At 40.7% G+C, this 14,090-nt stretch overlaps 1 protein-coding gene across 11 annotated transcripts in view; it reads left to right on the top strand.

Moving 5' to 3' along the window:
- The window catches only part of LARP4B (La ribonucleoprotein 4B), a 121,990-nt gene that overhangs the window by 72,375 nt on the left and 35,525 nt on the right, over positions 1 to 14,090 (top strand). For all 11 annotated transcript variants that reach the window (XM_016962531.4, XM_016962530.4, XM_063781285.1 and 8 more), the window contains one exon: positions 13,967 to 14,045. In XM_016962531.4, coding sequence (XP_016818020.1) covers positions 13,967 to 14,045 — 79 coding nt within the window. The remainder of the gene's footprint in view (positions 1 to 13,966; positions 14,046 to 14,090) is intronic.

Genomic DNA, 14,090 nt, shown 5'->3' with positions numbered 1-14,090 from the left:
GAGCCACCACACCCAGCTAACTTTTGTATTTTTTGTAGAGACAGGGTTCAGCTATGTTGTCCAGGCTGGGTTCGAACTCCTGACCTCAGGTGATCTGCCTGCCTCGGCCTGCCAAAGTGCTGTGATTACAGGCATGAGCCACCGCGCCCAGCCTATTTTCTGATTTTTTTGATAGTAGTCATTCTAGTGGGTATATCTTTGTAGTTTTGGCTTGCATTTCCCTAATGGTTAGTGATGCCAAGCACCGTTTTTGTTCTTATTGGCAATTTGTCTTCTTTGGATAAATGTCTATTCAAGTCCTTTGCCTATTTTTGAATCAGGTTTTTGTTAATGTCTTTAGGAGTTCTCAATATATTCTGTGTATTAATCCCTGATCAGATACATCAATCACAATTATTTTCTTCCATTATATGGGTTGCCTTTTTATTTTATTCAAAGTGTCTTTTGATGTACAAAATTTAAAATGTTCATAATGTTCAGTTTGTTTATTTTTTGTTGGGCTGCCTATGCCTTTGGTGTCATATCTAAGATAACATTGTTGAATTTATTATAATGAAGGTTTTGTCTGTGTTTTCGTCTGAGTTTTATCGTTTCGGGTCTTACATTTAGATCTTTGATCATTTTGAGTTAATTTTTGTATATGGTATAAAGTATGGATCCAACTTTGTTTTTGCATGTGGATATCCAGTTGTCCTTGCACTATTTATTGAAAAGACTGCCCTTTCTCTATAGAACGGTCGTGGCACGCCTGTTAAAAAAAACAATTGGCCATGTATGCAAGGATTTCTTTCTCGGCCCTCTCTTCTGTTGCATTGGGCTGTGTGTCTAATAGGCCACCGCAGGGAAAGCCTGGAATTTTAACTGTGGGCCTACAAGAATATAGAGGAGCCCTCATTGTTAACCAACAGGGGGATCCAAAGTAGGAGTTTAAGCTTAAAAAATTTTTAATTTTGTTTCAGGTCAGATTTTTGCTCTTTAATTTTAAAGAGAATTTTTAAGGCTAACCATAGCACTGTTGGGTCTTTCTAGAAATTGGCTTGCATTTCCTAGTGGTTAGTGATGCCAAGCACCCTTTTTGCTCTTGATGTTTTTATCAGTTGTTTAGGATGAGATTTCTAAAATCCTTTTTTAAATTTACAATTCTAATTTAAAGGATCCATCTTTTGGCCATTGACATTTAGAATTTTCAGTGGTGTATAAAGTCCAGGATAGATCCTGGAGAGGACATAGAAGAAGCAATTCCAAAGATACCTCCCACAAAACATTCACTGTCAGGAATGAGTTCAATCAGCAAAGACTCTTGTTGACACAGACTAACCAGGCAGCAGGAGTTGAGATGACAAAAGCCCCTTACACGTGGGACCTCTTATTAAGACAAACTCCCGAGCGCTTGACGTATGCAGAACAAAAAGTCTTGGGTTCCTGTCTTCAGACCGGCCACCTGACCTGATCCGAAAATCGTACCTCCCCCAATGGTGGAGACCAAAGAGTGCTCCCACTTGGTCACAGTTCAAGCTCTCAAGGACATAAAACAAGACCCAAAAAACTTTTGTTTCTGAGGCCTTCATTTTGGGGTATTGTTTTCTGAGTGCCAGCAGAGGTTTCTGTTGATAGATCCTCATCCATGTCCAGTCTCCTAATAGCCCATCAAAGGCAGTCTGCATTTCTGTTACAGTAGTTTTCATCTCTCACAGTTTTTTTCCCCCCCCTTGGGATTTCCATCTCTCTGCTGGCATTGCCCACCTGTTCTTACCTGGTGTCTCCTTTATCCATTTGAGCCCTTAGCATCTTATCCTAGTTCTTTTAAATTCCCTGTCTCATAATTCTGACATCTCTGTCATGCCTGGTTCTAATGCTTGCTCTGCTCTTGACATTGTGTTTTTGGCCTTTGTGTATGCCTTGTAACTTTCTTGAGAGCCAGCTGTGACATGCTGGGTGGAAGGCACTGTGGTGACTATGCCTTCAGTGCTGTGGGGTGAGGTGTGGGCAGGGGACGCCTTCCATAAGAGGCCTGGGAGTCTCAAGTCTGTAGTGAGCCCGGGCCCTGGACTGTGAAGCTCACAGGAGCTTCTCTTCTTTCCTCCCCTCTTAGGTGGGGCAGCATGACCAGAGGAGGCAGGAGCTAGGTGTTTCCCTTCCTCTAGGTATGTTCTGCTCTGATTAAACCCCAGCAAGTTGGACTGTGGTTAAACTGTCTTTCCTGAGGGCAGACCTTGTTAAGAAGAACAGAGTGCTCTGGTATTTTTCAAAATGGTTACTTTTCTCCTACCCGTGCCGGAAGCACAAAGGGATTTTTCTCTAGTATTCACTATGAGGACCTGATCGAGCTCCAGAAAGTATAACTCACAAAAGTGCAGGAACCCCTCACCCGCCAATGACTGAGACTCCCTGCAGTTTTTAACTCTCAGACTTGGCCACCCTGAGCTTCCAGCAGTTAATCAGTTCCAGGACAGTGTTTTCTGTCCTCGCCCTGGTTCCTGCAAAGGTTTCTGCTCCATATGTTGTGATCGCTTCTCTGTTTATCTGTCTGTCTGTCCAATTTGGCAGCAGTTGTTTGCCTTGTGACTTTACGTAGGATCTAAGAAGAGTTGTTAATTGTTCTTTTTAGATTTTTTACTTGTCAGACCAGAGTGATAACTTCCAGGCTTCTCACATGCAGAACCTGAAGTTGCAGCAATTTTTTGTAATGCATATATCTTATTTGGTGTTGTGCCTGTTTGTGCATTTTCTTATTGGGTTGTTTTATTATTCACTTTTGATAGTTATTTATATGTTTTGGATATAAGTCCAGATACGCAATGTACTTTGTTCTCCCAAGAGTATTTTTGAAAAGCAGTTTAAAATTTCTTGTGTAATCAAGTTTATCATTTTTTTCTTTTATGGCTCTTCCTTTTGGTTTATATTCCTCCTATAAGTTTAATTGCTTTAGATTTTACATTTCTAGGTCCATTTTAGGTTAGTTTTTGTATAAGGTATGAAATATGGATCAAAGTTATTTTCATTTTGTGCATAGGAATCTGCAGCTATTGCAGCACTGTTTGTTGAAAGACTTCTCTCTGCTGCGTTGCCTTTGCACCTCTCTCAGAAGTCGTTTGTCCACGTAGGTCTGGATTTATTTTTGGACTGTCTGTTCTGTTCATTGATGCGCTAGCCCGCTTTGACTCCAATAGTGCACTGCTTGGATTGTCAGCAGAGCTTGCTTCATTGTGCTACTCTTCATTGTGCTTTGCAGCTACCACCTTCTTTATAAATTGAAGTTTTGTGGCAACCCTGCATCAAGCAAGTAATTGGCACCATTTTTCCAATAGCATGTATTCATTTCATGTCTCTGTGTCACATTTTCATAATTCTCACAATATTTTAAGCCTTTTCATTATTATTAATGCTAGTGGTGATCGATGATCTTTGGTGTTTTGTACTACTGCCATTGTTTTGGGGTGCCAGGAGCCACACCATTTAAGGTGGCAAACTTAATATATAAATGACGTGTGTGTTCTGACTGCTCCACTAACTGGCTCTTCCCTTGTCTCTCTCTCTCTTTGCTTGGGCCTTCCTATTCCCTGAGACATGACAGTATTGAAATTAGGCCAATTAATAGCCCTACATTCCCTCTTCTGAGGGTTCCAGTGAAAGGAAGAGTTTTACTTATCTCACTTTTAATCAAAAACTAGAAGTGATTAAGCTTAGTAAGCAAGGAATGTCAAAGGCTGAGATAGGCCGAAAACTCGGTCTCTGGAGCCAAACAGTTAACCAAGCTGTAAATGCAAAGGAAAAGTTATTGAAGGAAATTAAGTGCCCCTCCAGTGAACCCAGAAATGATAAGAAAGCAAAACAGCCTTCTTGCTGAGATGGAGAAACTTTGATCTGGATAGAAAAACCAGTCACAACAATTATTCCCTTAAGCCAAAGTCTAATCCAGAGCAAGACCTTAACTCTCTTAAGTTCTATGAAGGCTGAGAGGTGAGGAAGCTGCAGAAGAAAAGTTTGAAGCTCACAGAGGTTATTTCATGAAGTTAAAGAAAAGAAGCAGTCTCCATAACATAAAAATGCAAGGTGAAACAGCAAGGTATCCAGAAGATCTGGGTAAGATAATTGATGAAGATGGCTACAGTAAATGACAGATTTTCAATCGAGACAAAATAGCCTTATATTAGAAGGAAATGTTATCTAGGACTTTCATAGCTAAAGAGAAGAAGTTAATCCTGGTTTCAACATTAGAAACCAACTCTCTTGTTGGGGCTAATGGAGCTGGTGACGTTAACTTGAAGCCAGTCCTCATTTCCCATTCTGAAAATCCTAGGGCCCATAAGAGTGATGCTAAATTTGCTCTCCCTGTGTTCTTTAAGTGGAACAACAAAGCCTGGATGACAGGACATCTGTTTACATCATGGTTTACTGAATATTTCAAGCTTACTGTTTAGACCTACTGCTCAGGAAAAAAAAAAGAAAGATTTTTCAGATTTTAATTTCTCATTGAAAATGTAGCTAGTTACCCAAGAGCTCTGACAGGTGTACAAGGAGATGAATGTTGATTTCATGGCTGCTAACACAACATCCATTCGGTAGCCTATGGATCAAGGAGTCGTTGTGTTTTCAAATTTTCTTATTTAAAAAATACATTTCATAAGGCTCTAGCTGTATAGATCATGGTTCCTCTGATGGATTCTGGAAAGGATTCACCATTCTAGATGCTGTTAAGAACATTTGTGATTCATGAGGGAAGGCCAAAATGTCAACATTAACCAGAGGCGTTGATTCCAGCCCTCATGGAGGACATTGAGAGGTTCATGACCAGTGGAGAAAGTCACTGCAGAGGTAGTAGAAATAGGAAGAGAACTGGAATCAGAAGTACAGCCTGAAAATATGACCGAATTGCTGCAATCTCATGTACAACTTGAATGTGTAAAACTTGCTTCTTAAGGATGAGCAAAGAAAATGGTTTCTTGAGTTAGAATGTATTCCTGGTGAAGACGCTGTGAATATTGTTGAAATGACAACAAAGGATTTAGAATATTCCATAAACCTAGCTGATAAAGCAGCAGCAGGGTTTGAGAGGATTGACTAATTTTGAAAGAAGTCCCACTGTTGACAAAATGATATCAAACAGCATCACACGCTGCAGAGAAATCTTTGGTGAAAGCAAGAGTCCGTCCACGTGATATACTTCGCTGTTGTCTTAAGAAATTGCCGCAGCCGCCCAAGTTTTCAGCAGCCACCATCCTGAACAGTCAGCCCTCATCATCAAGGCAGGACCAGCAAAAAAGGTTATTATTTGCTGAAGGCTCAGATGATCGTTAACATTTTCCAACAATAGATTCTTTTTATTTATTTTTTTCCAGACATAATCTCACTCCGTCACTTAGGCTGGAGTGCAGTGGCATGATCACAGCTCATTGCAGCCTCTGCCTCCAGGGTTCAAGTGATTCTTGTGCCTCAGCCTCCCAAGTAGCTGGGACTACAGGCATGTGCCACCATGCCCAGCTAATTGTTGTATTTTTATTAGAGACAGGGTTTTGCCATGTTAGCCAGGCTGGTCTTGAACTCCTGACCCCAGGTGTTCCACTTGCCTCGGCCTCCCAAAGTGCTGGGATTGCAGGCCTGAGCCAGCATGCCCAGCCAGCAATAGAGTATGTTTAAATGAAGGTATTGTAGTTTTTTTTTTAAGGACATACTGCTATCTCACATTAAATATACAACAGTTTAGTGTACTCATAATTTTTATATTCACTGGGAAAACAGAACTTTGTGTGACTTGCTTTATTGCAATATTTGCTTGATTGCAGCACTCTGGAACTGAACCCATGATATCTCTGAGGTATGCCTGTACTGTTAATAATTCTTGAAATTAGGTAGTGATAGCCTTCCAACTCTATTTTTCATAGTTACTTTTTAAATTCCAGTTCCTGTGTATTTCCATGCAAATTAGAATGAGGTTGTTAGTATCTACAAAGTGCTGAGATTTTTGTTGGGGGGTTCACTGAATCTATAGATCAGTTGGAGAACATTGACATCTGAACAATATCCATGAACAAGATGTACTTGTTTAGATCTTTAATTTCTCTCAGAAGTATTTTTTGGTTTTCAGTGTACTGGTCTTTTACATCTTTTATCCAGTTTATAAGTATTTTATATTTTTTGGTGCTATTGTAAGTGATTTTTAAAATTTGTATTTGCAGTTGTTTGTTACTAGTATATCAAAACATTCATTTTTATGTATTGAGTCCAAACCTAGAAATTTTGTTATGCTCACTTATTAGTTTTAGACACTTTTTTGTAGATTACATTGGATTTTCTACATAGATGATTGGATTATTTTAGAATGAAGACTGTTTTACTTTCTCTCCAATCTTGATGCCTTTTATTTCTTTATCCTGCCCCGTTGTAATAGATAGGCCCTCCAGTACAAAGGTGAACAGAAGTGGAAAGAATGAACAAACGTTTGGGTTGTCTCTGGTCTTACAAGAGGCACTCAGTATTTCACCATGAAGTATAACGTTAGTGGTGGTTTTAGGTCTGTGCCCTTTATATGTTGATGAGGCACTCTTCTTTTCCTGGTTTGCTGAGAGATTTTTATGAGGAATGAATATTGTAATTTGTCATCTATGGGGATGGGCATATATTTGTTGTTTTTTAGTGTGTTCGGATGAATTGTATTAATTGTTTTTCAAATGTGATACCAACATATGTGGTCTAAACCTCTGTAGATCATGATACAGTATACTTTGGATATACTACTGGATTCCATTTACCAAAACTTTGCTTAGAATTTTTACACCTGGGATCTTGGTTTCTAGTTTTCATTTCAGTGTTTTTCTTTCTATTTAAGTTTTTGGAAGAGGTTACGTATTATTTCACCCTCATATGAGGAAGTGAAACAAGTCATGTAGGCAGGAGTTTTCCTTTTTTCTTCTTTCCTTTCTTACTTACTAAACTTACTTAGTTTAGTTGCTCACAGAGTCTTGCTCTGCCACCCAGGCTTGAGTGCAGTAGCATCATCATGGCTCACTCAGTCCCAACCTCCCGGTCTTAGGCGATTCTCCCGCCTTAGCCTCCCAAGTAGCTGGGACTACAGTAGCACACCACCACGCCTGGCTTATTTTTGTATTTTCTGTAGAGATGGAGTTTCACCATGTTACCCAGGCTGGTCTCCAAACTCCTGAGCTCAAGTGATCCGCTCACCTCAGCCTCTCTAGATGCTGAGATTACAAGCATGAGCCACCGCGTCCCACCTGGGCAGGAGTTTTATTTGTGGGAAAGCTTTCAACTACAGTTTATTTTTTCATAGTGCTACTCATTTATTTCTTCTTGAGGGAGCTTTGGTTTATATAGTTACAAAGATTTGGTCTATTTCATCTGAGTTGTGGGATTTACAGCACAGAGTTGTTCATAATACTCTGTTATCACCTGTGAAATCTGTAGTCATGTTACATCACTCATCTCTGTTATTGGTAATTTGTGTCTTCTTTATAATCCCAATCAGTCTGGGTAGAGGTTTGTTAGTTTTATTGACCTTATCAAAAGGTGTTTTCTGTTGGGCACGGTGGTTCACACCTGTAATCCCAGCACTTTGAGAGGCCGAGGTGGGCAGATCACGTGAGGTCAAGAGTTCAAGACCAGCCTGGTCAAGATAGTGAAACACCATCTCTACTAAAAATACAAAAATTAGCCGCCTGTGGTGGCAGGCGCCTGTGGTCCCAGCTCCTCGGGAGGCTGAGGCAGGAGAACTGCTTGAACCCAGGAAACGGAGGTTGCAGTGAGCCAGGATCGCACCATTGCACTCCAGCATGGGGGACAGAGCAAAACTCCATCTCAAAAAAAAAAAAAAAAAAAAAAAAAAGTTAGTGTTTTCATTTTATCGATTTTTCTCATTTGTTTTACTCTTTCCTATTTCATTCTTTCTTCTGATGTTTGTAATATACTCTGTTACGATTTCTTTGGGTTTAATTTACCCTTTCTTCTGTGTCCTAAGGTGGAAGCAGAGCTCACTAATATGAGGCCTTTCTTATTTTCTGATATAGTCATTTAGTTTTACTATTTTCCCCATAAGTAGTGCTTAAGCAGAATCTCTCAAATTTAGATGCATTGTTTTCATTTTCAGTTACTTCCAAATACTGTATTTCTTTTTTGATTTTTTTTCTTTGACTCATAGATAATTTGGAGATATTTGATTTAGTTTACAAATATTTGGGGGTTTTCCAGGGATCTTGCTTTTATTAATTTCTAGTTTAATTTCATTGTGGTCAAAGAACATACTTTGTATGACTTGAATTTCTTTAAATATATTAAGTCTTATTTTATGGCTTCAAATATGGGCTGTCTTGTTAAATATTCCATTTGTCCTTGAGAAGAATATGTGTTTTGCTGTTGCTATGGGGAATATTTTGTCAGTGTTAATGAGGTCAAGTTGAGTGGTAGTGTTCAAGATTAATGTACTCTTTCTGATTTCTGTCTACTTGTTCTGTCAACTATTGAAAGAAAGGTTCTGTTAATTTTTGCATTTGTCTGTTTATCCTTTTAGTTTTATCAGTTTTTGCTTCACGTATTTTGAAGACTTTTTTGTGGCCTCTTGATTCATTGACCCCTCTCTTTATCTTTAGTAATAGTCTTTGCTCTCAATTTACTTTGTCTCACATTAATGTAATCACTCCAGGTTTCTTTTGACTAGCCTTAATATGGTATATCTTATATCCTTTTTACTTTAAGCTATTTGTGTATTTAATAAAGTGCGTTTGTTGTAGATAACATAACATTTGGGTTTTGCTTTTTTGTCTTCTATTTAGAACGTTAACGTTTAGTGTGGTAATTGCTTTGGTTAGGTTTAGGTCTCTCATCTTGCTATTTGTTTTAGAATAGTTTTAGACTTAGAAAAATTGAGATGATTGAACACACAGAATTCCCATATACCTGGCACCCAGTTTTTCCTATTACCGACATCTTGCATTAATATGGTACATTTGTCCCAATCACTGAACCAGTAGCGATACATCGTAACCTAACGTCCTTTTTCTGTTGCGGGATCTCAGCTGAGAACCACATTATATTTCATTGTTACGTCTCCTTAGGCTCCTCTTGGCTGTAACAGTTTCCCAGGCTTTCCTTGTTTGTGGTAGTTTTGATATAATAGTTCTGAAGAGTACTAGTCAAGTATTTTGTAACAACATTGTCTTCTATTAGAATTTGATGTTTTCCTCATTATGATACTATAGTGGTAATGGGTTTGAGAAGGTAAAACACCACTTTTATCACATATATCAAGGGTGCACATTGTCAACGTGACTTACCACTGTTGGTGTTGATCTTGATCACCTGGCTGTTTACTGGGTTTCTCACTATGAAGTTACCCTTTCCCTCCCCATTTCCATGTTGTACTGTTTGGAAGGAAGTCGCTGCGTACAGCCCACACTTAAGGAGTTGGGGATTTATGGTCCCCCTCCATGAGGACACTAATCTTCGTAAATTATTTAAAATTCTTATGTATGGGAGATTTGTCTCTTCTCCTTTATTTATTTACTTATTCAACTCTTTATAGCAGTGTGGATTCCAGAATGTTTGTTTTATACTTTTGGTTATAATCCAATACTGCTTTATTTTGTTGCTCAAATTGTTCTTCTAGCTTTGGCCATCAGGAGTTCTGGTCGGCTCCCTTTGACATGCCCCATCAACATAGGGTTTTTTGTGGTTATTTTGTTTTGTTTTGTTTTGTTTCTCCTTGTTTCAGCCTTAGAATCAGCCATTTCTCCAAGGAGCGCTGGGTCCTTCATTGGACAGTGATATCAGAAACCAAGATTGAGTGCTAGACGTGTTCTGTTTCTTTTTGTCCCATGTGTTCTTCGTTCCTCTTTCCCTTTTTTTCTGTTTTCCTTTGGAGCAGCCTTCTTCTTTGTTTCGCTGTTTTAATGATTTCTTTGCGTTTTGCTCCACTTCCTCCGGCTAACACAGTCTACCTTGAGGTGGCTGCGTGCTGCTTCACATAGAGCACAGCATCAGGGCAGTCTGCCGCTGTTTCTCTCGTGGCCCGGATGCTTTGGTCATCATGCCTTTTGCAGTTACTTATGCTATAAACTGACAATATATTGTTTTTATTTTTATTTAAAAGTCAGTTATTTTTAAAAGAGATTTAAACTATAACAAGCAAAACAGCATACGTGTTTGTCCATGTCATGGTGGTTTCTGGTGCTCTCTATTCCTGTGTGTAGATTTTCTCTGTGTTGGGGGCTGACTATGCCAGGGTCTGCTGTTACACTTGAGCTGAGCTGCTCGATGTTGTCCGCAGCTTAGTGATCCTCTGAGCTGGTTGTGCTTCTCATTTTTCTGTTTGATTTTGGGAAGCTTCTGTTACTGTGTCTTCAGGTTCCCGAGTCTGCTGTAATGTTTTACCCTGTTGTTAATCTCATCAAGTATTTTTAATATCAGACTTTGGAGTTTTCATCTCTATAAGTTTTTTCTTTTTTTTTTCTTTTTTAATAACTTTTATGTCCTTACCTGACTTCGTGAACATATGGAATACAGTTATGATAACTTTTAACATCCTTTTCAGTTAATTTTAACATCTGTGTCAGTTCTGGATTGGCTTCTGTTAGTTGATACTTCTCATTGTCATGGGTCATATCTTCCTGCTTCTTTCTTTGCATGCATGGTAATTTTTAGTTAGATTGAGTTTTACTGTATTCAGGGCTTAGTATTTTTGTATTTCTTTAAATATTTGATATTTGTTCTGGGATGCAGCCAGGTTTCTTGGAAACAGTGTGATCCTTTCATATCTTGTTTTTAAGATGTTAGGTGTGAGTGGGACGGTGCTGTGTGGGGCCTGTTTCCTATCACCGAGGCAGGGCTCTGGGAATCACAAGATTTTCTGGTGGGGAGGGTTAACCATTTCAGGCTCTGCACGTGAATGACATATATTGTTATACTTCTGATCCCCTCAGGTGGTTCTTCCACGAGCCTTGGGTAGTTTCATCACATCCGTGCTTTGCAAAGAACCTGGCCGACAACGTGATGGGCCCTGGGCCCTGTGGTTCTCTGGAGCTCCTCGTGCTGTCTGGCCTATGCAATCAGCCTCCCCATCTCCTGCATTCTCTTTTTCTCTTCCACACAGCCATACACTGGGTTCCCACCTGACTTCCCACTCCCTGGGCACAGCCTGGGACTTCCCTCAGGGCAGTGGGCTGGACTTGTGGGGGTTACTTTAATGTCTCATGTCAAGCTGGGCACGGTGGCTCACGCCTGGAATCCCAGCACTTTGGGAGGCTGAGGTGGGCAGATCACGAGGGCAGGAGTTCGAGACCAGCCTGACCAACATGGTGAAACCCTGTCTCTACTAAAAGTACCAAAAAAAATTAGCTGGGCCTGGTGGTGTGTGCCTGTAATCCCCGCTACTCAGGAGGCTGAGGTAGGAGAATCACTTGAACCCGGGAGGTGGAGGTTGCAGTGAGCCAAGGTTGCAGGACCGCGCTACTGCACTCCAGTCTGGGTGACAGAGCAAGGCTCCGTCTCAAAAAAAAAAAAGAAAAAAGTTTCATGTCACATAGGAATCTATGTCCTTTGTTGCTCTATGTCCCACATCTGGAAAACTGTCATTTCATCTGTCTTATTTGGTTTCTTGGTGGTTTTAAAGGGAAAGTTAACCTAGCCCCTGTGACTCCATCTACCTGGAGGCAGATGGCCTGTGTCTTACCAACACCATGTGCCCAACCTCCAGTCTCCCTGAGAGCCCGTCTCACTTGTCATTGTCTTTGCTCCTCAGTGTCCTCTGTCTGCAGTGCCAGGTGTTTCTTGCATGGTTGGGTCACTCCCCATCTTTCTAAGGTGGTATTATCTCTCATCTTAGGTGAAGCCACCCCGGGCAGCCCATCTTCCACTGTAGAACACTTCAGCCCCTCTGCTTGCTGTCCCATCTCCTTGCTTCCATTCCCTCTTGAGTGCAGTCCAGGTCTCTTTGCTTCCATTCCCTCTTGAGTCCAGTCCAGGTAGACAGTTGTCCTAAGCAGCATTTGTCGAGCTCTTTAATGACCCTGGTGCAGCCAGATCTAGTAGTTAGTTTCGACTTCTTAACTTACCTGGCTCTACTGTGTCATGTTATAGTGGATGATTCTCTTGGCTCCTAACTTCACAGTATCCTAGTGGTCTTCCCACCTTGCTGGCTGTGAGCCTGTGTCCCTTGGCCCTCATGCGCTTGCCTCCTGCTGAAGGTGGGAGTGTCCCGGGTTCAGTCCTGGGCTGCTTTTCTTCCTTCCCTTGTGGCTTCAGCACCACCTATCACTTGGAGAGTCCTCCCTGTCCTCAGTGATTGCATTATCTTCTGGCTGGTGCCTTCACAGTCTGTCTACACCATGGAACCAGAGAGAGATTTTCAAAATGTCAGCCTTGAATTGATTTTCTATTACGTTTAGGTTACTTTAACGTCCTCCTTGATCTCACACACACACACCAGCCTCTGTGACCTCATTTCTTACTGTGTCTGTCACCCCTCTTCTCAGCTGTGCTGGCCTCCTACTGCTGGACTCTACCCCTTGAGAGGCCCCACCTTGGGACCCCTGTGCTTGAGGCTCCCCATTTAGAACACACTTCCCACCTTCCTGCGTGCCCCACCCCTCCTCTATGAGATCATATGGCACTTCCTGTCTGGATGGCACCAGGCCTTGCTGCCCCTCATCCTGGGTTGTTTCCTCAGTGTCCGTTTCTCTCTGACATGATGTGTATAGTTACTGGTTAACTGTCTGTTATCTGCCTCTCCCACCAGAGTGTTGGCTTCACGAGAGCACAGGCTTTGCGTTATTCAGGCTGAATTCACAGAGCCTGCAGTAGTGTCTGGCACTTGGAAATATTTAGTAAATACCTATTAAACATGGGGAGTGGAGTGTGAATTTAGATGAGTGACCCGGAGACACCTTAGTCTAGATGGACAGTGGCATCAGGTTGTGTTTTCAATTTTCCATTTTCAGTCTCATTGAGTCCCATGGTTTGGTTTTGTGTTATGGTTACTTTAGCAGTTTTGGTTTCTTTTTGCTGATGGGGGTGGATTTTTACTAAGCTCGTTGTATAACACCATACAAACTCTCTGTCCCTCTCATTTGTCCTGAACGCCCCACTTTGTCTTTGCCTTTTCATGGTCTTTAACTTTGACTTTTAAGATACAAGTGTCTCTTGTGTTAGCATGGCTCTTATATGATTGTACCATGCTAATTTATATAGGAAGGCAGGAAAAACTTGGTTCTTAGCATTTCAGTGCCTGTCATCGCAACATTATTAAAATACCTGTTTATGCAGTGTCCGGAGTCCAGCAGTTTATGCAGTGTCTTCTAGAGCTCCAAATTTACAGCCCTGTGCTGCCTGTGACCACAACACCATGCCCTCTGGCATCTTCTTAGAAATTTCTTCCAGGATTTAGAACCAGCTTTTGTTTCCTCTTGAAGATCTGGTTTATTTATCATTCTCTTACAGGAATTCTGTAACATGACAATTCTCACTTGTTCCTTCGACTCTGGAAGTTGGAAGGCAAATTGAAGCCTCTGTTGTAGAAACTGTCTAGTCCTAGAGCCTGTTTGATCTCCAGCCTTGGTTTTTTGCTGGTTATCTTTGTTGTTGTTGTTTTAATTTTTTCCTCTGTATTTTATTATTGTTTAGGGTTTGTGTTTGTGTAGGTTACTTGAAAATTCTTTTTGCAGTGAGACAAGGCATTAACTAAGCTTACACTTGTCATTTCTGGTAGAAAAAGCCCCTGCTGAACTCTGCTAATGAGACTTAGATTATTTTTCTAAACTGTGCTGTTTTTGTTTTGGGGGATAAAGTGATAGGTTTTTTTGCATGATTTACTTTTTTGATAGGTAAAGTAGCATTTTTCTTACTTAGGATACACTTATGTAGTTGTGTCAGAATGTAAGTTGAAAGCATTAGAACTGCTGTACTGAATTATCTGCTTCCTAAATTTTAAGCCGGTTTTCCTAAGTTGATTATTACTTTTATGTAGGAGGAAATGAGTCTCAACCAGACAGCCAGGAAGACCCCCGAGAAGTACTTAAAAAAACATTGGAATTCTGCTTATCTAGGTAAGGCTGGTGGTGGTTTTTCTAGTACCTGATATTTCTAGTATT

Source organism: Pan troglodytes, chromosome 8 (genome assembly GCF_028858775.2).
Source record: "Pan troglodytes isolate AG18354 chromosome 8, NHGRI_mPanTro3-v2.0_pri, whole genome shotgun sequence".
In the NCBI taxonomy this organism is placed as follows: domain Eukaryota; kingdom Metazoa; phylum Chordata; class Mammalia; order Primates; family Hominidae; genus Pan; species Pan troglodytes.
The sequence above is the reverse complement of the archived record's forward strand: the minus strand, read 5'-3'. Positions and strand labels throughout refer to the sequence as shown.